The sequence below is a fragment of the Paramisgurnus dabryanus genome, chromosome 14, assembly GCF_030506205.2.
Source record: "Paramisgurnus dabryanus chromosome 14, PD_genome_1.1, whole genome shotgun sequence".
Classification (NCBI taxonomy): Eukaryota; Metazoa; Chordata; class Actinopteri; order Cypriniformes; family Cobitidae; genus Paramisgurnus; species Paramisgurnus dabryanus.
The window spans coordinates 5,946,051-5,971,918 of NC_133350.1; the positions used below are offsets into that span (position 1 = coordinate 5,946,051).

At 35.5% G+C, this 25,868-nt stretch overlaps 2 protein-coding genes across 2 annotated transcripts; both read right to left on the reverse strand.

The window, feature by feature from the left end:
• Window positions 1-5,707: 5,707 nt before the first annotated feature.
• On the reverse strand, window positions 5,708-14,950 carry vegfd (vascular endothelial growth factor D). The gene is made up of 7 exons (XM_065241128.1): window positions 14,811-14,950; window positions 10,707-10,905; window positions 10,100-10,290; window positions 8,389-8,525; window positions 7,951-8,057; window positions 7,607-7,724; window positions 5,708-7,389 (listed from the first exon to the last, which is right to left on the reverse strand). The coding sequence occupies exons 1-6, from the start codon at window positions 14,898-14,900 to the stop codon at window positions 7,627-7,629; spliced, it is 822 nt and encodes a 273-aa protein (XP_065097200.1). The 5' UTR covers window positions 14,901-14,950; the 3' UTR covers window positions 5,708-7,389; window positions 7,607-7,626.
• Window positions 14,951-15,854: 904 nt separating this feature from the next.
• pir (pirin) lies at window positions 15,855-25,548 on the reverse strand. Its single transcript, XM_065241127.2, has 9 exons — window positions 25,252-25,548; window positions 25,053-25,145; window positions 22,550-22,630; window positions 21,756-21,962; window positions 19,915-19,999; window positions 18,756-18,800; window positions 17,842-17,924; window positions 17,689-17,755; window positions 15,855-16,724 (listed from the first exon to the last, which is right to left on the reverse strand). Exons 1-9 carry the CDS (start codon window positions 25,339-25,341, stop codon window positions 16,606-16,608), a joined length of 870 nt encoding a protein of 289 aa, XP_065097199.1. The 5' UTR covers window positions 25,342-25,548; the 3' UTR covers window positions 15,855-16,605.
• Window positions 25,549-25,868: the final 320 nt, after the last annotated feature.

The following is a 25,868-nucleotide window of genomic DNA, read 5'->3' on the forward strand; positions in this document are numbered from 1 at the left end:
GTGAATGAATTATTTTTTCAGTGATAAAAGGTTTTTACAGTCATAATGCAAACATGATGTAATGTATTCAATATATGCACCAATCCTTTTGCAGAACTCGTACATCATAATGCCAAGACACTTCATCTGTGCATTATTTCTTGAAGAGCACCCCATGATGCCCCCTAATCATTTCTTATTGTGCAGGGGTGCACTTATACCAAAGCTGCATGTAATTATTCTCTTACATTTATAACATTTATAGGTATGGGGACTGTAATTTTATGCATTTCTAAATCCTTTGTTGTGCGTTAAAAAAGAAAAGAAAATTACGAGACAAATACAGTCATCTATTCAATTGATGTGAGTACAGAAAAATGGTTATTTTGACCATTTTGATTCAATGGATTGCATATGTAGGGTATAATGCAAAGACAGAAATAGCATTTATTAATGGCTGTGCACACAATAGCTGTCAAGGTCCTCTTCACCAAGATCATACTACCAGTTATGTGTGAAAAAGGCCTGACCTAAGACATAAATCATTGACGAAGTTATTGACATATCCGTAGATAACCTGTTTAATTTAACTTTTGATCTTTTAATCACCTATTCTTGATTGTTGGAATCAATTAAACCTTTTCAGATTTTTTGTTTTGTTTCCTGCTGTCATGCGAGAAGACAAAAAACATCAATGGCAGATGACTTTGTTCCACCGTCTTGCATCATTAAATGTGCTAGAGAAATGTCATTGCACTTCAGGTGGAAAAGGAAATGAGCTTCAAGAATGTGTGATATTACATGTACCTTATGTACCTTCAAAATGTGCAGAGAAGATTATTAACCTTGAGTTGATTTTATAAAAGGAAAGATGAAATCTTGGAGCCCATGTTTAGTTTGCAAATAGCATTTAGGGGTATTATCAGCACAACTATTATAAACCTAGATCCATCTGCTGCTACTACATTTCATAAACACTGGAAAAATCAAGAGTATACAAAAGATTTCTTTCTCTAAGGGTCAAATATACAACAAGGGCTTATCATAATTTTTTTCTTCAGCATTAGGTTTGGATTACCTGTTTGGTCAAGTAACATTTACAGTAAATTTATATTATGCAGACACATTTACTCATTTGACTTGACATTATTTTAAAGCAAATAGTGGGTGGTCTTTTTGATTCTCAAAAATGTACAGACTAACTGAAATATATATAATTGAAGTAAATTAAACTAGTTTAGAGCTTATTATAAAGAATAATGTTTATGACACACGCCACTGATTTTAGATTCTGATGTTAACAGGAACACAAACAGCCACCACTAGATAAAAACTTTTTATCGTTCTTTATTTTTTGGAATTCTTTCATGTAGTTATAAGGTCACATGCTGTCTGTCTTTACAATGGCATGCAATGTCTGGCTGTGACCTGAATAAGCATTAATAACTCAGTAGCTGGGAAATGTGCTGGCAATTTCAAGCTTTACCATAAAATGTTATCTCTGTTGGGAAATAATATAAAGTCCATCAAAGAAAAGGAGGCTTGAGATTTTTTGAAAGCGGTTTAAAATCCACAACTCATTACTGAAATAAAGTTGCTCTTAACACAAACCAATCATTTCATTTCACAGTTGAAAAATAGGCTACTCTAAAATGTAATTGAAGAAATTGAAATTGTCAGTGCTTTTGATATTTTTCTGAAAGTTTTGTCAAACTCTTAAAAAAAACCTTGAACAGATAAAAGACTTGATACACAACAGCATTTACTATACAGCAACTCTGTAACAAACTAAATCAATCCCACGGCAACAAATAAAATAATGATATGAATGGATCCTGTCATAATCAAACTGATGAATTTGTTTTATCCATTTTCTAAAAAATGATCAAGCAAGTTCATTTTGAGGTCATCTACCAGTTCAGTGGATTAGATGAGACTTAGAAGAGGTCATATTAAAGAATCTATGTTTTAATACAGCAGTCAAAACATTCATTCTCCATAAGAGAAACCATGAAAAGGATTACAACTTTTAAATGCAATGCCAGGAGTGAATAGAGGTTAAATACCTTCTGTACATTTAAATATAAATGCATTTAATTATGGATTGAGTTATTAAGGTCACACTAATTATTTCGTTACATATTTCCTTTCTCTTTTTATTTTATTTTCTTTTCTTTTAGTAGAATTCATTGTTAATTTGCTGTAGTTAAAACGTGTTGTTCTTTTTAAGACATTTCATTTAAGTTAAAAGAGTTATTAATTACCACAATTATAATTACCATTCTGAATAATTTGTTATAACTTTTGTTAGAGTGCTATTCAAATGAGTGGTATTTTATATGCTTAATATTTGATTTATTAAAAGGTTATTACATTTCATGTTTACATTTATGCATTTACTAAACACTTTCATCCAAAGTGATTTTCGGTGCCTTACAAGGATTAGATTTTTATCAGTGTGTTTTATTTGTGTTCCTTGGGTTTAAACCAGTGGTGGCATTTCGCAAAACCTATGGCATAATTTTCTCTGGCCATACAAACTGCCAAAATAAAAGTTGGATCAATTTAAACTAATTGGTAATGCCTAAAAATAATAATAATAATAATAATAATTCAACTTAAATTTTCTCACTTAAGTAAAAATGTATGGTGAAAAAATATTTTGATTGGTAACACATAAATTATTTTTTAAACATTTTTAACTTACATTTCTAACTTTAAGTTTTTTTAAGCATTACCAATTGAAGTATTTTTTTTAAGTTGATCTGACTTTTACTTTTTACAGTGCAAGGACATTCTCAAATAATAGAACCATAAAACCACATTATATATAAACAAAATGTGTACATGACGGAAATTTGTGTTATAGTAACAGAATTTTTTTTTAATTTATTTGTGTCCATGGCACGAAATTCAGCTATTTTTTGTGCCTTGAGCACAAATGTCTATTTCTTGTCATTCAGCACAAATTTATAAAAAAGTTTTTCGTGTCTGTGGCACGACTTTCTTTTTCCTGTCATTTTATTTATTGTTTTCTTTTTTTCTATTTTTTAATTATTGTCGCTTGGGGTTGGGAATAGATTTGGGGTTTGGATGTAGTAATTTTATATATTGGCTACTACATGTTTATCTTCCGCTTTTAAAACTATTCTCGCCTTGAGTTTGGGATTGATTTAGGATGTCTACAAATTTAACAGAAATTTTTTCTAACCCCAAGCAACAATGGTTAGAAAATAGGAAAAAAAACTATTAGAAAACAATACATAAAACGACACGAAAGAGAAAGTCGTGCCACAGACACAAAAACTATTTATAGAAAAATTTGTGCGACTGACACGAAAAAGACATTTGTGCTCAAGGCACAAAAAAGCTGAATTTCGTGCCATGGACACAAATAAATCAATCAAATTTTTCGTGACTATAGCACAACTTGGCGCAAGATCTATACAGTCTATATAGATAACAACAATGTAAGCAATACTAAGTCTCTAATGTTGCAGGTTGTTTAAATGCTTTTGAAGGCTAAAATTGTAACTCCAGTAAGATCAACTAAAACAAGCAAATATTAACACAAAACATGAACACTTCGTCTGCAGCCAAATGTTCTTTTGGGGTACAATATTGTACCAGGCAGCATTGTGTAAACAAGAACATTTTTGTACAAAAACTAATTTTAGGGGTATAAGACAGTTAACTGTACCTTTAAGGGTACAGAATAGATCCTTGTAGCTCTTTTTGAACAGTGTAGAGTGTGGTATGAATGAAATAAGTGCTGTATTTTAGCAGGATGAGAAGTGAAAAAGTATGACTGTTCATTTGACGCAATGCGTATGAAGGTCAAGATATCTAGGGCGACTCTCAAGCATTTAACACTCCAGGGGGCGACAACTGCGTAACCTTTAACTGTAATGGACAGAATGGGTGTGTGAAGCTACTCTCTGTCAAAAATGGACTTGAATAGGTGTCTGGAGTGGAAATGTCAGCTGTGGCAGGTTGAGTCTTTCTGCAGAACAGATGTGGAAATCCATTTAGGTGAACAACACCCACGATCGGTGCTAAAATACTTAAGTCTTTTTGTTCACCCACTTATAATACATCCATTTTTTTATTAACACTTGAGTTCAAGGAAATCTCAGGTCATTTTTAACATCAGATGTGCCATACTTTTTGCTTTGAAATATACAGTGAAATTTTGATATGTTATATGCAAAATGCATGTTTGTAATTTAAGTTAATTGGAGTCTACATCAGTAAGTTATCATCCCTATTATCTGTATGCACAATGAGTTGCTGCTCTAATAATAATCATTAATTATTATGAATCATTTGGAAAACCTGCATCTGACGTTTTCTTGTAATTTAGCATGTTTTAATCAGACTCTTAATGGATTCTGCCAACAAACCGGAATTTCTTAAATGACCTGAGGCCAGGATTAGGATAGTTGAATCAAAATATTTGAATAATGAACGTATAACACGTGCATTCAGTGAATATCATTATCTGAGTTTTAAGGAGTTGTTTAGAGGCTTTTACATCTGAGCTCCTCATTTAATGTTTGTATCCAAGCTGCTTAGACCTGGCATTAATGTCAAGGTTACTTATGCTACAGTATAAGTAAAGGGAAGTGTTTCTATGGAAACCTTACCTGAAAAAACTTTTAGCACAACAGCATGGACAAAATAACACTCGGTTTGAGAACATTTGTTTCATGCTGTCAAGAGATTAGTGACTGCATGCAAGCCACTAAGCAATTTTCTTATTTTTTCCTTCTGTTTCCTCAAATGATAAACAGCTACCAAGATGAACAACATTTTAATATTTATGTTTTAGCTGCAGATATAGTTGTCAGGTATAGAAACTGCAAATTTTAGTTACAAATGAAAACTTCAGAAAGGCAATGAAAAGGCTATTACTTCATTTAAGTCATTTCATTGGTGTTTAACAAATTTGACTGTCTTTTGCTGCAAAACCCTCTAAGTACATGCAAAAAAATCTACTTCTGTGGACGAGACATAGTAAACAGATGCAAAATTGATTTTGCAACTATAAACATTGCAAATGATGACAGTCAGAATTTGACATTTTAGTGGCTTTTGCATCTGAGCTCCTCAAATATTGTTCCTTTTCAATATTAGAAGACAATTTAGATGGCACTATTTTGTGTGTGTTCATGAGGAAATAGTTTGAAAGAGATGGAAAGCAGTGTCAAAGGAATCTCTAAAAATGATCATAAAATGTAACAGCACTAGATGTTTCTAGTATAGTATTTAATATATATAGTATATATATTTCTATATAGAGATTAAAGATTAATATAATAAATAAAGATTATAAGATTCTATAAGATTGCCTTAGTCTGCCCTTGCAGCGACAACCAACCATTTAATTTTTTTTTTTTTTTATAGGTTCAACTAGGTATGGCTCTTTCTTAAGGGTTTTTTCTACCTAGGACTTTTTCTCCTATAGGGTTTTTCTTCTAGGAGTTTTTTAACCCCTTGGAAGCCAACTGACATTAAAGGTGCCATAGAATAAAAAAAATGATTTGCCTAGGTATAGATGAATAATACGAGCTCTGTACATGGTAATGAAATATCATAATCCTCAAATGTGTTTGTTTCCTCATTCTTATGTAAACCTTGTGCATGCAAGAGACTGCTGGAAAACAGGCCAATCCCAACAAAACACCAGCTGTGACGTCACAGTCATGATGTACGCCCCAAACATTAAAGTACACATTACATTAATTACAAAGTTGTTACAATTCTAAAAACAAAGTTGTGACTGCTGAGTTAGCGCTACATGCTAGTTAATGCTATATGCTAGCATTTAGGCTGAAGTTCTACTATTGACGCTACAGTTACGTTTTGCAGGTCCATACTGGAAAAAAAACAAACTTACCACTTAGAAACGTCCATTAACAATTTCCAAACAATTAGTTGTTCCTCAAAATCTGTATTTTTGTCTGATACAGGCTCAAACATATAAGGTCTGTTTACTAATGTGAGCTACTGGCATAAGCCTCAGAGCAGAGCAAACCAATCAGAGCAGAGCTCAATATTATTATTCATGACCCTTCCAAATAGGGCAAAAATAGACAATTTCGTTCAAAGGACAAATGCTAGGGTTGTAAATGGACATGTTAAAACATTTTTTATTAATGTAAAGCTGCTTTGGAACAATTGAATTGAAAAAACTAAATGTTTCTCAAAGTAACCTTGTAAAGAAGTACCCAAGTACCATAGTAGTGTTAGTATTGGATGGCATTTCTATACTGTACCATTATAGGCTGATTTCCTATGTGAATTCAAACTTAAATTATGAGTCCTTTTTTCCAAGGACACATTTGTCCTCTTTAAAAGCTTTGAGTACAAACTCTATAAATGGCAAATGCAATTTATGTCCATCACAATTATAGACCTGCTTTTTCATTTCTTTTTATTTGGTCAGCTTATATCTAGTGCATACAATGGCAGCATGCTCAACAATGAACATATCAGTTTTAAGAGAGGCTACTGGCTATTCGTACCTTAGAAAAGCAGCTTAATACATCTATAATAGTCATGTACTCCCATACGTACGCCATCTAGTCCAGGGGTTTTCAAACTTTATCAACAAATATGGTGAACTTTTTGTGAGGGACCTCTTCTTAAAATATATATCCATTTGTATATGTTTATGTATAAACCGTGCTGCCGTACAAACAACAGTGAGTGAGATAAAGGGCACTGTAGTGAAAACATCACATTAGAAATATAAACAATTCTTGAAAGAATATACAGTATGTACCAAGAAAGGAAAGATGAACACTTAGAAATGAAACAGTATAATGCTTGGTAAACCCTTTAAAGTTTTTGCTTAGCTTTTTTCCTCAGAAATTTTCTGGGGAACCCTTAGAGCATTCTGGAGGACCCCAAGGGGTCCCCGGACCCTAGCTTGAAAACCCCTGATATAGTCCTCTGTTGCCTTCAGAAGATCCACATGATCTGCAGGGCAGGAAATCTTCGGCCAAGGAACTATTTCAGTGGGTTGAAGACATGTCTCCACAATGAGTCACCATATCAGTGAACGTTTTAAAAATTCCTCGCTCATACTTCGATTTATATCTAAATATTTGTATTTCGCAAACTCCACAGACATTCTTTAAGGTGAAATGTTCAGTGCACAAGAGACATTTACAATGGAAATCATATTTACATATGTATTCAGACAGGAAAAACAGCATTGATTTGATATCTTAGTAAGTTATCGAAGTCATGTTATGTTACTGATATGTAAATAAATGATAATGTTAACCAAACTTTGATATAAATAGAGAGATAAATAAATTAAACGGCGTTTCCAGTCTCTGCATTTGGCACTTGCAGATTGTCAGAGCGCTGCGCTCACGTAACTTGTTTTCTGTCTTGAAGCTGTGAAATAAATAGATGTGTGTCATTGCTGAGCAATAAGAAAGTACGTTTTAAAGGCACAATATGTCATTTTCACCACTAGGGGTCACAAAACAACAATACACAGCAAGATTGGGGTGAGAATATGGCCGGCTAATTCCAGACTGGAAACCAATCTTTGAAACAACCATGGGTTGAAAACAAGCATTTTTTGATTTTATTATTTTCCTATTATTACCTTTCTAAAAAAGAATTGTGTCACGTATGATGTGATCTGTGTGTCCTTTTTTTTGGGAGACATTCACACGTCTCTGAGTCAATTTCACAGTCCTCTGAACTGATGGTGGATGGTGGCTCTAAAAATAAATATATGCGTTATTGCAGGCACAGAAAATGCAAAACCAAAATAATTAACTACGGTAATATGTACTGTGTGTACCTTATTTGGTCTATATTGATTTAAAGTAAGACCAATTTTGCATCTGATATAAAATGCAACAAGATGTCTGTGCAATAGATCAGAACAGGAAGAACTGGAACAAATACATGTCAGCTAATACACTACAGTCAGTTCTTACTAACCTTGTTTATTGGAGGGGTACGCCACACATTGCTCTGCAATCCAGTCCCATATATAACCTCTGTTACATTGCCTCTTGATGTCTTCTGCTTTAGCTGTAGTCGTATAGCTGCAAACAAACACACACATTAATTTTCCAAGAAACACATTACATGCGGTTGATATTCAGCAAGGCACAATCTGTAATCTGAATCAAAAGCGAATAGCACAGCATGGCACTGGAAATTCAAGGATTGGGTCTGATATTTTTTCCCTGTTGATGACGTCATTGAACTTTTAAAAACCTTGCAGTCTAAACGATTAAATTGTTGGCCATTACATTCAATAGCAAACATAAGTCATTACATTCAATGTGACAACCTTTGATTTGATTATAAAACACTTCATACGTCACAATGGCATTCTCGCACAAACCTATTCCTGTAGAGTCTGGTACTGACCCGTTCTTTCTGTGCTTCTCACGAACATGTCTGCGGATCATCGTGTGTTCCTGGCACTTACACTCGGTGTGATTGGCTACTTTTACCAGCGCTGGCTCCGGTCCAAATTTGAAAGGGGCCAGACTCACACTCAAAATCTGTGAGGAAGAGGGCGTCTTTTAGTCAAGAGAAACAGTGTGTAGTTTACACGAAAATATGACATGATAAAATAGAGTTTGAAAGTAGCGTTCAGATGTTTTAAAACACTTAGGCCTGGTTTCACAGAGGCTTAGCTAAAGCCAGGACTAGGTCTTAGTTCAATTTGATGTTAATGCATGTTTAATAAACATGATGCCTTAGTAAAATATGTTACTGGTGTGTATCTTAAAACAAACCAATGGCACTGACTTATTTTAAGATCTTAACTTATTGTTGGGTCAACACTCCAAAATGGCTGGGTTATTTTTGACCCATAATGGGTAAATCTTGGACAGAACACACCGTTCAATCAAGGACTTTGCTGCTGTAACATGGCTGCAGCAGGCGTAGTGATATTACACAGTGCCCGAAAATAGTCCCCTTGGTTACTTTCAATAGCAGGGGACTATTTTCAGGTGATGCGTAATATATAGTTCCTAACCATATCTTCCTAGAAAATCACAACTTTTAATTTTCTATCGGTCTTAGTACACGATGTAACTACAGAGGAGTCAAGTTTTAAATAGGAAAAATAACTAAACGTTTTGGTTTTGAGCGAGATGCTAATGGTCTAATCAGATTCAATGGATTGTGCTAAGCTATGCTAAAAGTGGTATCGCCAGACCCGGAGATCAGCTGAAAGGATTCCAAAACGGTAAAAATAAAATGTTTTACCCTGGGGGAGTATGGGAAAATGGGCATATTTTCAAAAAAGTGGAGTGTCCCTTTAAAGGGGACATTTCACAAGACTTTTTTTAGATGTCAAATAAATCTTTGGTGTTCCTAGAGTATGTATGTGAAGTTTTAGCTCAAATTACCGTATATTTAATTTATTATAGCATGTTAAAATTGACACTTTGTAGATTTTAGCAAAAATGTGCTGTTTTGGGTGTGTCCTTTTAAATGCAAATGAGCTGATCTCTGCACTAAATGGCAATGCCATGGTTGGATAGTTGCAGAATAAGGGGTGGTATCATCCCCTTCTGACACCACAAAGGGAGCCAAATTTCAATGACCTATTTTTTCCAACGCTATCTCATGAGAATTCGTACATATTTTACGAGGTGGCTAATTCGTATTAATTCAGATGACCACATTCGTAAGTTTTGGTATGATTTGCCTTGACCCCTGTGACGTTGGGGTTAGGTGTAGGGTTAGGGGTTCGGTTTCGTTGTTGTTGCTTTCATGAGAATCATACGATTTTGCACGATTAACTTCTTTTGAATTTATACAAATTAGCCAACTCGTAAAATATGTACGATCACGCAGATTTTTTCACATGCTTGCAAAGAATGGTTTATCAAAACTAAGTTACTGGGTTGACCTTTTTCACATTTTTTAGGTTAATAGGAAGCACTTGGGACCCAATTATAGCACTTAAACGTAGAAACGTCAGATTTTCATAATATATGTTCCCTTAAAAAAAAAATTATTTAATAGGCAAGTATAGCTAATTACATTGAAAAATGTTTTACACATTTGCCAAAACATAATTTTTACGTAATACCCACGCAATGCAATGAGTAGTGCTCACAGTTTTATTGACATATGTCATGCTTGAATTACGGCAGGTAACTCCCTCTTTGTTGCAGCAGCCGCCACACCTGAAGACAGAGACGCAGGGCGGCTTAAAGAACACAGCCGTATTCGTGCCCAACTCTTTGGCCACATCCACGCACATCTCTCTTGGCATACACTGTGTTTTTTGCCATTCTTCATCAATGTCTGCATGAAAAAAATGATTAGATGCAGATGTGTGACTTAAATAGCAAAAGGTTAGTGGACATGATGTGTGAATATCGGACAACAATGTTCTTCAGTGTGACATGGTATAGGCTACTGTGCTTCAAATAAATATCATTTCCCCAATTCTTTAATAATTCTATAATTATTATATATATGCATTTTTATTAGATTTGTTTTAGTAAAGCATTGTGTTTGCAACACAAAGGTCAAGAATTCGAGTTTAAAAGTTTTGATAAAAGCATTTGCAAATGAAAATAGGTCTTTGTACAAAGTGTAATATCAATATATATTAATCAAACTGATACTGAAAATCAAGTGTAAACATGCTGCTGACAACAATCTTTGTGGACATTTTCCAGAAGTAAGCCTGGTCACACAAATGAATGTCTGTTTACCTTTTAGCATCTGTGGGCTAAATGATGTGGCCGCGTATCGAGTGGATCTGCGGTTTTCAGGCTGTGTGGCATAGTCAAAGTGCTTCAGCTTGAGTCTGCATCTCCACAGCTTCCAGTCCGGATACTCTGTCAACATTAGGAGCTCATCCAGACTCCCAGCTTCCCTCAGCTCCCGCTCCCACTTCTCCTGATTTATGTCCTGTGGAGAAATACGGTAGTTATCAAAATGAGGACAAAATGTTTTTCCTGTTGCTCTGTTGGTAGACCACTGTGTTAGAAGCTTATCGGTTTGAATCCTAGGGAAGACACATATTGATAAAAAGTATAGCTTGAATGCATACGATTTCTTTGGGTTAATTTGTCTGCCAAATGATTAAAAGTAAATAGAGATGATGTCACTGGTTTTTAAAGGGGAGATTTCACAAGACTTTTTTAAGATTTCAAATAAATCTTTGGTGTCCCCAGACTACGTACGTGAAGTTCCAGCTAAAAATACCATATAGATCATTTATATAGCATGTTAAATGCAAATTCCCTTTAAATGCAAATGATCTGATCTCTGCACTAAATGGCAGTGCCGTGGTTGGATAGTGCAGATTAAGGGGCGGTATTATCCCCTTCTGACATCACAAGAGGAGTCAAATTTCAATTACCTATTTTTCACATGCATGCAGAGAATGGTTTACCAAAACTAAGCTACTGCGTTGATCTTTTCCACATTTTCTAGGTTGATAGAAGCACTGGGGATCCAATTATAGCACTTAAACATGGAAAAAGTCAGATCTTCATGATATGTCCCCTTGATTCAAAAACTGAAATAAACATTTGAAACTGAAAAGAACACTTTGAGGTAAAATTAAGACTTATTTAAGATTCAACACTTTGTGATCCTTGTGACCCCAAAAAATATATTTTCATATATAATTTCAAATATATTTAAAAATATACAAAATGGCCAAAAATATATGAAATGTTTACAAAAAATGATTTTTCACAAATATATTTTTGGGTCATTTTTTATATATTTTGAAATTTATTTGAAAAATAAATATATTTTAAAGCATTTATATTAATTTGTTGCATTAAAGAAAAACTTTGTTACTACGTCACAAACCTGTAAACGTGACAGGTTTAAAAGGTTAAAATTAAATATATTTTCAACTGCAAAAACATACTTATAAATTTAAATTTTATATATAGCCTACTTTAGTCATTTTATACAAATGTTTATATTTTGCTGTATGGCTTGTAAAATTACAAATGTATTTATTGCCCCTAAAATACATTTTTAAATATATTCTCTTATATGAAGTTTAAAACTTTCTATTCAAATTCCAAAATATATTTAATATATATAAAATGTATTTAGCATATATTTAAAACATATTTTAAACAGAAAAATTAATTTATTCATTTATTTTTGCTGTATGGGATCCGGATTATAAAGCAGTCAGCAGTTTTGTAGATGCTGTACCTACTGTACCCGTGTTCCTGTAGCTGTAGCTCAATGGGTAGACCAATGGAAAGGTCATGGATTTGATTCCCAGGGACCATGCATACTGATCAAATGTATACCTTGAATTCACTTTGCATTAAAGAATTTTCCAAATGCATGAATGTAAGCTAATATTAGTGAATATTAAAAGACATTGTTTTTATTTCCACAAGAGGGCAGCAGTGATCATCACTGTCAGTTCTCTGGATTATGTAGCCATGTAATGAATCAATATTACACCAGGGAAAAGATGCAGCTGTTCCCAAGTAGTCCACAGATTTATATGCCAGGAAAAAGGCAGAGTTGCATCAGGCCTTGAATAGATCCATATTTTACAACCTCAAAGTGTTCCCTCATATACCTGACATCATTGAAATTGACATGAATAACAACATTTACAGCAATACTGAATCACAGATGAAAATTCTTGAATCATCTGAAACAGTTTTAAAGCTCTGAGATCCAGACTTACAAAGATGGGAGCTCCCTATTTCATGAATACAATTTCTTAAACCGAGATTTTAAATGTAAGGGTTTATCCCGAGTCTAAAGCCACAAAGTTCAAATTTTTTTCACTTGTTCTCCAACTAGCTCGTGAAGCCAAACACACGCAACACCCTCTGGCAGAGGCCCACTGTAAACAACTGGACCATATGGTCTATTAGCTCATTATGGACCACCTGTTTAGAAGCTCAGTGAAGACGCACACAGATTCAAGGGACTGGAGTTTGGGACGCATGCCACTAATACGAATGTGGCTGTTTTGGAAACATAGATTGAATAACTGCTAAGTGCCTAGTGGCAGCTGCGGCACAACCTTCTTTACAAAGTCATGAGCGCCCAGTGTTACCCTACAGGTGGAAACGGTTCTCCTAAATGGAGTCAGAATACAAACAAACCTCAAAGTCTGCAACCTCTCAATCAATGCCACATGATCGGGCCCACACAGAATCTGTATCCGGAGCCTACAGCTATATGAATATCAATATATAAATCTATATTTTATAGAATTCCACAACTTCCCACTTCCCAAATCAAAATATTCCGCATACAAGTTATTGAGAAATCACAACGTTTCTGTTATTTAAACAGGCAAAGACAGCACTAGCTTGGCTTTGCGTGTTTACTACACACCGGGTGTGTCTTGCAAAAATGGCGAACGAAAAGAAGGCCAACGGACTTCCAATCATGCTTGTATAAGACGGGAAAAGCCGCAAAGCGGGCGGAAAGTAAAACAGCCCAGGCCGGGATGGAGAGCCTGGCACGCTATATGGAAGTCAGGCTAGCATCCCGCTGTCTTGTACTGACACAGGCTTCTCTGATCCATGCCGTATGTTAGGGCGGGAACTGTCTGCTTCCACTTATCCACACAGACAATACAACAACAAACAGAAAGCGTGACAGGAGTGGGATAAAATCTAAACATGAGCGAAAAACTTCAATTTTCCTTAACAAAAGTTAATGAGGTGGATGGCCTCCGACAAGGAGAAAGACTTGAGACAAGGGTAGTAAATTTGAGTGTTTAAAAGACCCTCAAAGGCCTCTGGTTTCACTCAGATACCAGGCTACGTGCCACACAAATGCTAACACAGTCAGCCTCTTTATGAAGCGTATCTAACAGGATGCTATTGCGCCACTGCTTGGAAACCCATCACACTACTTACGTAACCCGTATTTGAAATACACGCAAAGGAGATGAATTACGGTAACAGCGTTAATGACTTTAAGTTTCGGATGTTTAGTTATTCACAGTCATAAGGGTTCCCTTATGTGCTTCAATTTCCCATTAAGAGTGAAAATTCCAGCTAATCCTGAACTTTGCCATTTTCTCCAGATGCACATTTAAACTAATTCAAGCCTAGTTTTCCATGGTGCCAGACAGGAAAATGATTGAATTTGCTACCAATCAAACTTCACAGCAGGGACACATCTGTCCCTACTGAGCTTGCAACTTCAGTGAGTCAGCGTAAAGATGTTAAACAGACATTTTATTGAATTGCACAGGATGTTAAAAGCAAAACAGTTCATAAGAAAATACAAACACGTGACAGTAATTAATTGCACATATCAAGATTGTTGTTTTAATACCAATATCATTGACAATATGGAATATTGCCATATAACATTGAAATCAATTTTCAGCTGAGGCGGCTCCTACAGGACACGTTTGCGCAATGCGCATGCGCTATTTATATTTGTTCTATGTACGCGTCTTTTTGAGTTAGCGTTGCTGCTCGCTTCTTCTTACCGACAATCGCCACGTGCTTTCACGTCATCTTGTCAAATTGAAAGTAGATTTCCGGATTAGTAAGATTTTACTTCAGGCTTGAATTAATTCTGGTAAGAAAATCACTTTCTTTTAGCGAAATTTTGCACATGGTTTTGGCTCATTATTGATTTAATAATCTATACTTCAAATTAAAAATCACACTAAGTATTAAAAATAACGAAAAATTAACACTTTAATAACTTTTACTAGTAGGCTATGTTGTGATATTACAGCTACCAATTAGAGAGATAATGCATGTAAATTCTTTATAAACCTGATAGTATTGCAAGCGATATCAAATATGTCTATATAGAAATGTTTGCTGAATGATGCTACTTACTCTCTGGGGTCTGTATGTGTCCACAGCCAGCATCCGTTTGACGTACAGGAGTAGCAACATGTGAAGTCCAGCACATATCTGTGTCTTCATCCTGCTACGGACTCTCCAGGATACCGTTTACAAATTGAGCTGTGATGGAGGCCAGTCTGTACTGTGTATGTAGGCTCAAATCACAAAGCTAACCAGTTTTACAGACAGGACCACACAGACTGATACGAGACCTGTCACGGCTAACTATCAAAAGCCAAATGGGCTCTCCTCTAAAAAAAAAATGTAAAAACGAACATCAATCAGTGCTGCTCTTTAAACTTGTCTGAGGAGTAGTCTGGAATATGCAGTATGTCGCTTTCTTTCCGGTCAGCTTCCTCTGTCAGGTTAACACCTGGATGCTGTCATCCGTCTTGGACTGGGCAGACTTGGATGCCACTAAATATGTTGCGCAATCTCAGATCCAGTCTTCTCCAGCCGCAAATGCGTGCGATATCGTCTGGGAGCAGCTCATGTCTGTCCCGTCCCATGTGCTGCAACTCCGCTGTCACCCCGTTTCCTGCTTGCCGACTTCCAGGCTCAGTTGCTCGCAAAGAGGAACATGTGGTTTTAAATGTGATCCAGACCTCAATAGAGGGCAAGCAGTGAAGGGGGGATAAAGGGAGGAGAGAGAGAGTGAGAAGAGAGATTGAATCGCGCCTCCAAAATGCAGAAAAGTGGCAAAATGAAACAGGAGGGAGCTAAGCCGACATGCCCTTTCTCTCTCTTTTTTTGTGTGTATGTGTGTGCGTCGCACTTAGACAGATCCAACAATGAGCTGGTAATACGAGATGGGAATTAGAGGAAGCTTTAATGCAGTGTAATGGGTTGTGAGTGCACCCAAGTTCTCTTCGGCTCTGATCATTTGATTGCTCTTACTATAAAAGCTTCAAAAGAATCTATTATCGGACGATTCCTTTAAACAAAAACTTCAAATGAGTCACTTATAAAATGTAGATGAATCTTGTGGTTAAGTGCAGGTGCAAATTTAACATAAATGAAAATTGGACACAGAGGTATAGTCACCAAAATAAAGCATGTTGTGATCAGATAAAATGTATGAACAGCCACAGATATAATCTTGATTACATAAGATTGAATTTAAAGAAAAAAAAAGAATATAAATTAGCAAATAACCAAACCACTTTCATAATTAAACAGATAATTAGCTAAAATAACAAAATAATAAGAAATGAACACAAAAAGGATTCAAAGTAAGCCATTAGATAATATGCGACCCTGTGTCTGTTAAAATCAGGCTAAAGTCTCATAATCATAAGATAAGAAGCATTATAAAAGTATTTTATGATTTCACTTTAATTTCAAACTTTGAGATGACCTTACTCAGTCACTATTAGAGATATTAAGGTTATATTTATAATATTTTTATATAGACTCACCTTACTTCTTCACTATATCTCAATGTCTGAATTTTACAGCATTAGAAATGTCTCAAAATTATGAGAGAAAATGCTAATTATTTTAGACTCTACTTTCACTACTTTCTAGTTTACATTACTTACAAGTACTTTCCATAACTTATAAACATATTTCACAGTTTTTTCATCATTAAAAATCTAAAAAAAATCTCTTCTTTGCACGAGTGTGCTTGTGCTATTGCTCTTTAAAATAAATGTAACTTTATTTGATATTTCATTATCTACTGCAAAGACATTCATACATGAAGTGTGACTGAGATGACCAAGTACTCCAGGCCGACTGTATATATGACTTTAAGAGGTACAATAAGTAACTGTAACAAAACAATTCAAAACTTCTGACCAATCTTTGATTTCCAAATTTTTGCCTTCTCAAATCCATTCATGGCAGATTTGTAGTCTTTGATGGTCTGATCAATCTCTTCCTGTGTGTTCATGACAAACGGTCCTAAAACAAATAAAGACTAAGTCAGACTCAGAAGACTGATGCATTAATGTAAAACATTTTATTAATCTACATAAAAAGCTATGCATAATAAATCTTTAAATTATAACATATAAATCACATTAAAGGGATAGTTCGGCCATAAATGATATTAAACCCATGATTTACTCACCCCCAAGCTGTCCGAGTTGCATAGGTCTCATTTTTCAGACAAACACATTTTCGGATATTTTAGAAAATGTTTTAGATCTTTCAGTTGATTAAATGTAATGTTATGGGGTCCACGACCTTCAAGTCCAAAAAAGTGCGTCCATCCTTCACAAAATAAATCCAAACGGCTCCAGGATGATAAACAAAGGTCTTCTGAGGGTAATCCGCGCAGTGTTGTTGTAGAAATATCCATATTTAAAACTTTATTTACGTAAATAAATACCTTCCGGTAGCGCCGCCATATTAGACTCCTCTGTATTCAGGAGAGAGTATCAGCGTAGTGTACGCACTTTTCTTAGTGACGTATGACAAAGTCGGAGGGCGGGGGCACAGAGCAGCAGCAGAGTAACCTCCGTAGGCTGCGTAAGCTCTCATCCTGAATGCGGATGCGACTAAGATGGTGGCGCTACCGGAAGGTATTTATTTACGTTAATAAAGTTTTAAATATGGATATTTCTACAACAACAAAGCGCGGATTACCCTCAGAAGACCTATGTTTATCAGCCTGGAGCCGTTTGGATTTATTTTGTGAAGGATGGACGCACTTTTTTTGGACTTGAAGGTCGTGGACCCCGTAACATTATATTTGATTAACTGAAAGATCTAAAACATTTTCTAAAATATCCGAAAATGTGTTTGTCTGAAAAACGATGGACATATGCAACTCGGACAGCTTGGGGGTGAGTAAATCATGGGTTTAATATCATTTTTGGCCAAACTATCCCTTTAATAAAGATTTTACAAAACCTTAACCTACCATACTGAACCACGGGTTCTTTTATAGGCTCACCAGCAATTAAAACAAAGTGAGACTCATCAGCTGCCTAGAATAAAAAAAGTTTTTAAAAAAATATCATATTTGAAATGATTAAAACCAGAAAAGGTTCACATAGGAACAGGAGGAAAATACCTTGTTTTCCACACTGACGTATTCACCATCGTCGAAAACCACTGTGTGGTGTGGCTCAATTGTCCGCACATCATCATCTGGGCCTAAAAAATAAATCACAAATTACAAATTTTGAATTAAGTTTATTGTGAATCAGATACCACACAAAATATAGCGGGAAATATCATCACTGTGGGTTCTGTGAGGTTAAAGGTGGCGTGTGTAAATTTTAGCAGCATCTAGTGGGAGATTGCGAAATTGCATCCAACAGCTCACCCCTAATTATAAAACGCATACAGTATGGTAGATGCCACAGGACAAACATGTAACAAACGTAGGGACGAAAAAACACACTTTGTAGAACCGTTTTATTAACTGTAGAAACATGACGTGGGTGTCCATGTAAGGGGACCCGCGGTGTATGTAGATGAAAACAGCTCATTCTAAGGTAATAAAAACAATACAGTTCATTATGTTAGGTCAAGAGATCCTTCTAAAAGTTACACAATGCACCTTTAAGACTATCCCAAACATTTCCCGCACACTTAGATCCTTACACAAGAAGTTTGGTTCTTGAAAGCGATTTATGAAAAAAATATGCATTTGATGAAAACAATAAGATCCAATAATCATTAAGAGGTAACTTTGAAGTAGCAGGTGGAAGATTTATATTTAATGAACATGTGTATAATCTTCAACAACCTGAAAATAATACAAATTTACCCAATAAATATTATTTCTCAACTTTAGGTTATTGGCAAAAGATCATAGAAACAATCCAAATGTCTGTAAGATTTCCAAGAGAGAGAGAAAGAGGAAGTCACAAATAATCTTAAAGCACCTGCTCATGTTACAAGGACTGAAAGCCGAATCCCTACAGAGGATTGAACTTTGGATACAGCTTTGATTTCTGTATTGTTTTTATTTAAACTTACCAGTGCATAAAGAACCCGCGAGGGTGTAGATGAAAGCTGTCCATCCTGAAAAACATTTATAATAATATTTATATAATATAGAATTAATAATACTTATAAATATAGTAAGAAATCTTAAAAGTGGAGTGAATTCAGATAAATTGGAATAGTTTTTGGCACTGACATGACTGTCAAAAATACATACACCTAGTTTTCAGAAAAAAATTATTTTAAAAATATATAAACATACAAATAATGTCAAATGAAAGAACAGACCTTCTGCTTTCAAACAAAAAATAAAAAAAAACAAAACAGGGAAAAAACTTTCATCATATCTATATTTTTTTCTGTGCTTATAAACTTTTAAATAACGGTATTTTTCTTTAAAAAAAAAACATTTTAGCAAAAAGTTGAAAAAATGTAAAAAAAAATTGTGAAGGAATTTTGTTAAGAGTTTTGTTCAAAACGATTATCAAAAAATTCTTTAAAAAATTTATGTGCGGCATATATTTTTATAAAGTAGTACGTCTAGCCATCTAGTGGATAATCACGGTTTTACAGATTAACATAAAAACTCATCAGAAACAGTTTTTTTTTCATGCAAATGTTTTCTTTTAAAGGCGGGGTGCATGATCTCTGAAAGCCAATGTTGATATTTGAAATCACATACACAAACACGCCCCTACCCCAATAGAATCTAGACCTTTTTGATAGACCCGCCCCACACATACGCAACCCAGGCAACAATGTTGGTTAGTAGACACGCCCCTTACTGCTGATTGGCTACAAGTGTGTTTTTGTACTCGGCTCCCTTTTCCAAAGTTTATTTCAAAAATCATGCACCCTGCCTTTAATTGACAAGATAACTCGTCTATGGCGGGGAAAGATTTTATATGAGCTCATGTGTTACTACCAGTTAATGCTACAAGGATGCGAACGGGACTAGACATAAAAAGGCTGACTCAACTTACATAACATTTGCACTCTTTACAACAAGCTCAATACTGATGATACAAAAGCTACCCTGTATTTAATGGTAAGTGATCCTGTATAGCTCAGTTAGAGCATTGCGTTAGCAGCACAAAAGGTTCGAACACAGGGAACACACAAACAAAAGTTCAAGTTTAGCTTGTATTTGCCAAATAAATGTAAGTAGTTAAGACACAATACACGTCTTTACCTTTGGGCACGGGCTGTGTGTGCTTTGCGCCTTCCTTCAGTTTAAAGTCAAGATACATCGTTGGAGTTCTTGTGTAAATCTTTGACTGAAAACAATACATATGCATGTCAAGTTTTATCCAAAAACACGAACTGCAGTTTACATCAGCAGACAGCTGTGACTACAACATCCCATGTCCTGTATTAAGACAAATACGAAGAGAAATTGTTCAACGTTGTTTAAATTATGGACGTTAACAGATACGAAAACATTGTGTGTGAGTTCCACTGCGTATCTGGTTCCAGTAAGCCCAAGTATTTGGCTGACCCACATTTCACTTCAGCACTGCGTCCAACCCTCTGCCCTGGAGAAACCTTCCACATAACCACATTTAACATTTAAAACATTTCAGAAAACCACTTCCACCCAAGCCTGCTCCAAATTTCCTGCTGTTGTCAGAATGAGGATGCCCTTTCAGCAGCAATTAGTATGTTGGAACCCGGCATCAGATTGTAGATGGAACATTCTGATTGGTTGGAACATTTAAAAAGCAGCTTCAAATTAGCGATAACCTAAGATACTGTATCTTACTGTAAAAACAGGAAACAGACAGAAGCGTGAGTGATAGTCGGGAAATGGATGGACAAATGCACGTGTTTGCAAAACTAAAAACAGATGATAAACAGACATGAGCATCAGACAAAGGCGTACTCACTACATTTTTCTTCTCTTAGTGGTTTGGTTTAAAGAATTTATAAGAATTATGAGAAACATGTTTTACATCACCAGCAGGGGCCTCATTTATGAAGCGTGCGTACGCACAAAACGGGGCTGGAAACGTGAGTGCAAAAGGAAGTAGAAAGATGCTGAAAAGAAGATTTGGAAATGATGTTGGCCATATTCAAACCTGGGTGATTCTCGTGAAATTAGACTTTGTGTCAGGAAACATTTTGATAAAAAAGTAAATGCAAAAAAAGAGTATCAAAATAAAAAGCATACAGTCACAAACATCTCTTCACGTCCTATTTTGCACATGATTTCAAATGACATCATACAAACCAATTTTGTTGTTTTTCCACATTTAAGGGGAACATTTTCATTACCGCAACGTGTCCATGACTGGATTTGGGTACTTTGACATGGAAAATGTATAATTCAAAAATCCAAAATGCATACAGTGCATGTTATACTATAAACATTTACAGTAAAGAAACATGTGGTATTTGGTGATCATTGGTAAATGTAGAGATAATAATAAGGAATATAAATGTGTCCAAGACCAATTTTCTCATCCTCCGAAACAATTTTCAATCATTGTTTAAGCGCTCAAGGAACTAACATTTTCAAAAAAATTGTTGGAAGGGACATAATTGACTGTGACACTCAAGATGGCTATCAGGTAAGCATTTTTTATTTTTTCTCTTCAGATAAAAGTTGAAATTTTGTTCATCATAGTACCTAGACAACTTTTTAGTTCTCATTACCGAAACATGAGTTTGTAAATGCATATATTTAATGTAATATCATGTTGCGTAAATGATAATTTTGGATAATGATAATCTATAGAATGCATCAATGTAAATAAATCTATATTAAATATTTTTTTAATTCTCTAAAAAATAATGGTTATAGTAAGTTCAGACATTAATCTTATATGTGCAAAAAAAAAGATTGGCTTCAAGGGCTTTTTAAAAAATCTGATGCTGGACACCTTCTAAATCTGTATTTCGTGAGAATCACCCACCTGCATTTACCACATGAGGATCTGGACCTCATGGAGCCTACATGCCATAAAAAAAACTTATTTTCAACAATACTCAAATATGGTCTCAGGTCATCTATACTAAAAAATTAAACCTCACCTTCACTCCAAGTGCTTCCCCTGAAATGACCACCACGTCGATTCCATCTTTACTTGGCTTGGGAATCTCTTTGCTCTTTAGCTCCTGGTACTGAGGCTCCACCATCTTATCTGTGCTCTTCAGGTTCACCCACAGCTGTAGACCATGAATGAGTCCATCTGACACGGGCATCTCAGCGTGAATCACCCCGCGGCCTGCAGTCATCCACTAACATAACAGAAAAAAGTATTGTTTATAAGTGTTGTTTTTATTGCAAAGTGAGAATAAATACCTTATGTAATGTAACTAAATACAGTGTTAACTGGCGGACAAATTATCTACACTTTGGTATGATATTGCTTAAACATTTAACGTTTATACGACTTGTAATCGCCATGTAGAGCTTAAGGTTTGAGGTTTTATTTTAGTGTAAAATTCAACCACTTCAGTTTTACAACAGCAGCTTAATAAGCCTCTCTCTCATTCTCTCTCCGGGAAGTAATGGAAATTTCCATTACTTTTGAGGTTTAGAGCTCCTTTAGGGAGTCACAGAACGCTCTCTTCTTTGTCAGCAGCTTTTATTTCTGTTTCTTCAATGCTCTTGCTATTATCTGGGAGTCCTTGAGTGTTTAATGGTTTGGTATCACTGAAGTATCTGGAAGCGTTAGGCGTTGTTAAAGTCATGTGGGCTATAAATGGCTTATTAAAACACTCACTTACCAACCTGGAAGAAAGTGAGACAGCTTTACGACACATAAAAACACAGGAAATGCCCTACGGGGTACGGGGTTCTCTCAAGTCTCAGTTTGTGTTACCTGTAAGTCCCCAGGTTTCAATGTCCCACTATGGCCACAGGAATCTTCATGGGCTGTTACTCCACTCAACAAATATGTCACCTGTGCAAGATCAGATAGATAAAGAGCATGTGAGTGCCTTTAAATATACATGTATGCATTTGGCAGATGCTGTTCCTGTAGCTTAGTTGGTAAACCATTCTGTTAGAAGCGCAAATGGTCATGGGTTTGATTCCTGGGAATACATAAACTGATAACATGTATTGTAATGCACAGTTGCTTTGAATAAAAGTGTCTGCTGAATGCATTAATGTAAAGAGTTTTGGGGTAAACGTTTGATCACTCCATGCATTTCCTGGGAATCGAACCCATGATGCTTGTTGCTAGCAGCATGCTCTAAAAGTTGAGAGGCTGGAATATAGATTTAAGACTGTAATTCTCATTTCTTGGGCATATTTATGGCCTAAAGTAAGTATGGAAAAGTCATTAAATCAGTTTATTTAGAAGAAAATAAACATGTCTAAAGTTGTTCAGGTGGATGAAACATTTCATAGGGCTGTGTTGGTAGAGTACACACTAAAAATTTACGTTCGAAGGGATTTGAAAAAATCCCTGATGGGGCATAAAGTTAAATATAATAGCAGATATGTCTTAAGCTATATGCGAGTTAGAAATAAGGCATTACTGGGTGATCCTCAATAATTGTAAAATTGTTAACATTATAATAAACATTTATGAAAAAACCTTTTACTGTAGTACTTTTTTTTGGATGTGTTTTTAGAACAGTGTAAAATGTAATTTGATTTGAAGAGGACATTTTACAAGACTTTGTTTTATTTAAAACAAATTTTTGGGGTCCCCAAGTACCTATGTGAGGTTTTAGCTCAAACTATCATATAGATAATGTATTATAACATGTTAAAATTGCCACTTTGTAGGTGTCAGCAAAAATGTGCCGTTTTTGGGTGTGTCCTTTAAAATGCAAATGAGTGCCGTGGTTGGATAGTGCAGATTAAGGGGTATTTTCCCCTTCTGACATCACAAGGGGAGCCAAATTTCACATTTTCACATGCTTGCAGAGAATGGTTTACCAAAACCTAGTTACTGGTTTGATCTTTTTCACATTTTCTATGTTGATAGAAGCACTGGGGACCCAATATAGCACTTAAACATGGAAAAATTCAGATTTTAATGATATGTCCCCTTTAAAATAGTCAAACAAATTACAAATTCTATGAGAAGTTATTGCAAATGCACTGAATATGCATGGTTTTACTTGGCTACATTCATTACAACCTAAAATTTGCAGATATTATATAAGCTACAATAAGTTACCAATTAACCAAATAGGCCTATGCTGAACAGTGAACATGGCAATGGAGAATCTGCATAGTGTGCTACGACATACAGGGTAGACAGACTACATGTCATCTCCCGCATGTGCTCTCAACAGGATACAAGAGGCGGGATAAAAGGTCAACATCTGACCCTTCGGAGGCTCGCTTGACCTGCGGCCACAGGCAGCCTGTGATCTTTAAGCACTACTGTGATCGTGACCGCTTAAAAACAAACACACCTGCTTGTCTCATGAAGGTCCGGCTCAACAACCAGTTGCTTAAGTAGCGCACATACACTGTAATATGAATCAAACCCCTTTTTTAATGTGACTTCTAAAATGTCAAAATGCATATTTGTCACCATCACATTAAATTTGCTCCCTGGGTATTGAACCCATGATGACATTTGTGATGCTAACACCATAATCTAGTTGGATTCCGTATTCTTAACCCACAAATTAATTTTGAAGAACACTTTTAATGACCATACATCCTCTCACTCTGTGTACTGCCAAAAACAACGGGAGTGGTGAATACAATATGCTAAAGGGAAACAAAGGACCAGATTCAGTTTGGATGTTGTACTGCGCACCCTAGTGGTTAAACAAATCCATGCAGTTTTATCCTTAATGAGATTAAAAACGGTATAAATTTAATGTAAACGTCTAATTGGACAGATTGTGTTTCAACTGTGTATTTTCGATTCAATTGTTAAACTTCATCCGTGTCATTATTTAGCTGGAAATTATCATCCGGCGCACCTCTGCGGCAACAACTTCTTGTGCGGTGTTACTTTTCTTAGCGGTTTTCTAAATGGTCCAATCACAGTGGTTTGCGACTAAACGACAACAAATTTATTTTTGTTATTTAATAGACAGCGCATTTCCATTCATAGGCTGTTCAAAAGATGTTGGCACTTCGTAGTGTAAAAATTACTTTATATAAGACAAAGAAAAGTGATTAGATTTTAATGCAGCTTAACCAGGGATTCGGCTCTCTGAGCCTCAGCGCGCCCCCTAGCGAAATTACTCGGTTTGTACCATAAACAAAGTTTTTTGTCATTCTATCCAATTGAATTTAGTTTGTATTTGACAACAAAGCGTCATCGTCATCATCTGTACCGTAGTGGAAGGACCCAAACCCAAAACGTAAAAAGAAACCTCTTTTGGTACAGTAACAACACTTACCGTCTCAAATCCGCGATGTGGGTGATCAGGAAAACCTGCTGGTTTGGAGATCCCGAATTCATCAAGCATCAAAAAAGGATCAAGGTTTTTCAACTGAAATAAAATAAGATGTTAGCGTACATCTCATTCATCATGTTTTAACACAAACTGCAACACATATCAAATAACTTTTGCGTGAAAAGTAATTTCAATAACTCACCTCTCTTCGACCAATACTCCTCCGAACACGAGCCCCGACACCTTCAGACTGCTCGACACTCAAAACGACCTTACAAACTCTCCTGATCATTATTATTATTAATAACAACAACACCTTCTCAATATACTATTATAACACAATTTTAGGCTACTTGAATTCTGTTTAATAAAGTTGCACCAGAGAATAGCAAGTCGTATTTAGTTAATATATCTGCACTACAATAACACTCAGTTCATCTGTGTTAACGCGAAGGTGTCACAGGTGTGCGTTAGGAAGCCTGTGTTGTTGTTTTGGGTCTGTCTGGTACTTCCTGCATAGATTATAAATCCCGGCCAATGAAGTTATTTAAAGGTGCAGCGCAAGTCACAATGACACTGCATTATTTTCAGCCACGTACAATGACTATATCAAATAACTTTGCAGTGCAGTGCAGTAGAGAGTGTTAGTCTCCAATTTGTGCTCCAGACAGTGCAGAATACATAGGACAAACTGTACAAATAACAATAAATTAACCCTTAAACCCCTTCCCCCTTTGTTTCAAAATGCAATATGCTCCTCTCCAGTAATATTAAATAATTATGATTATTATTTTAAATATTATAATAAATAACAATACG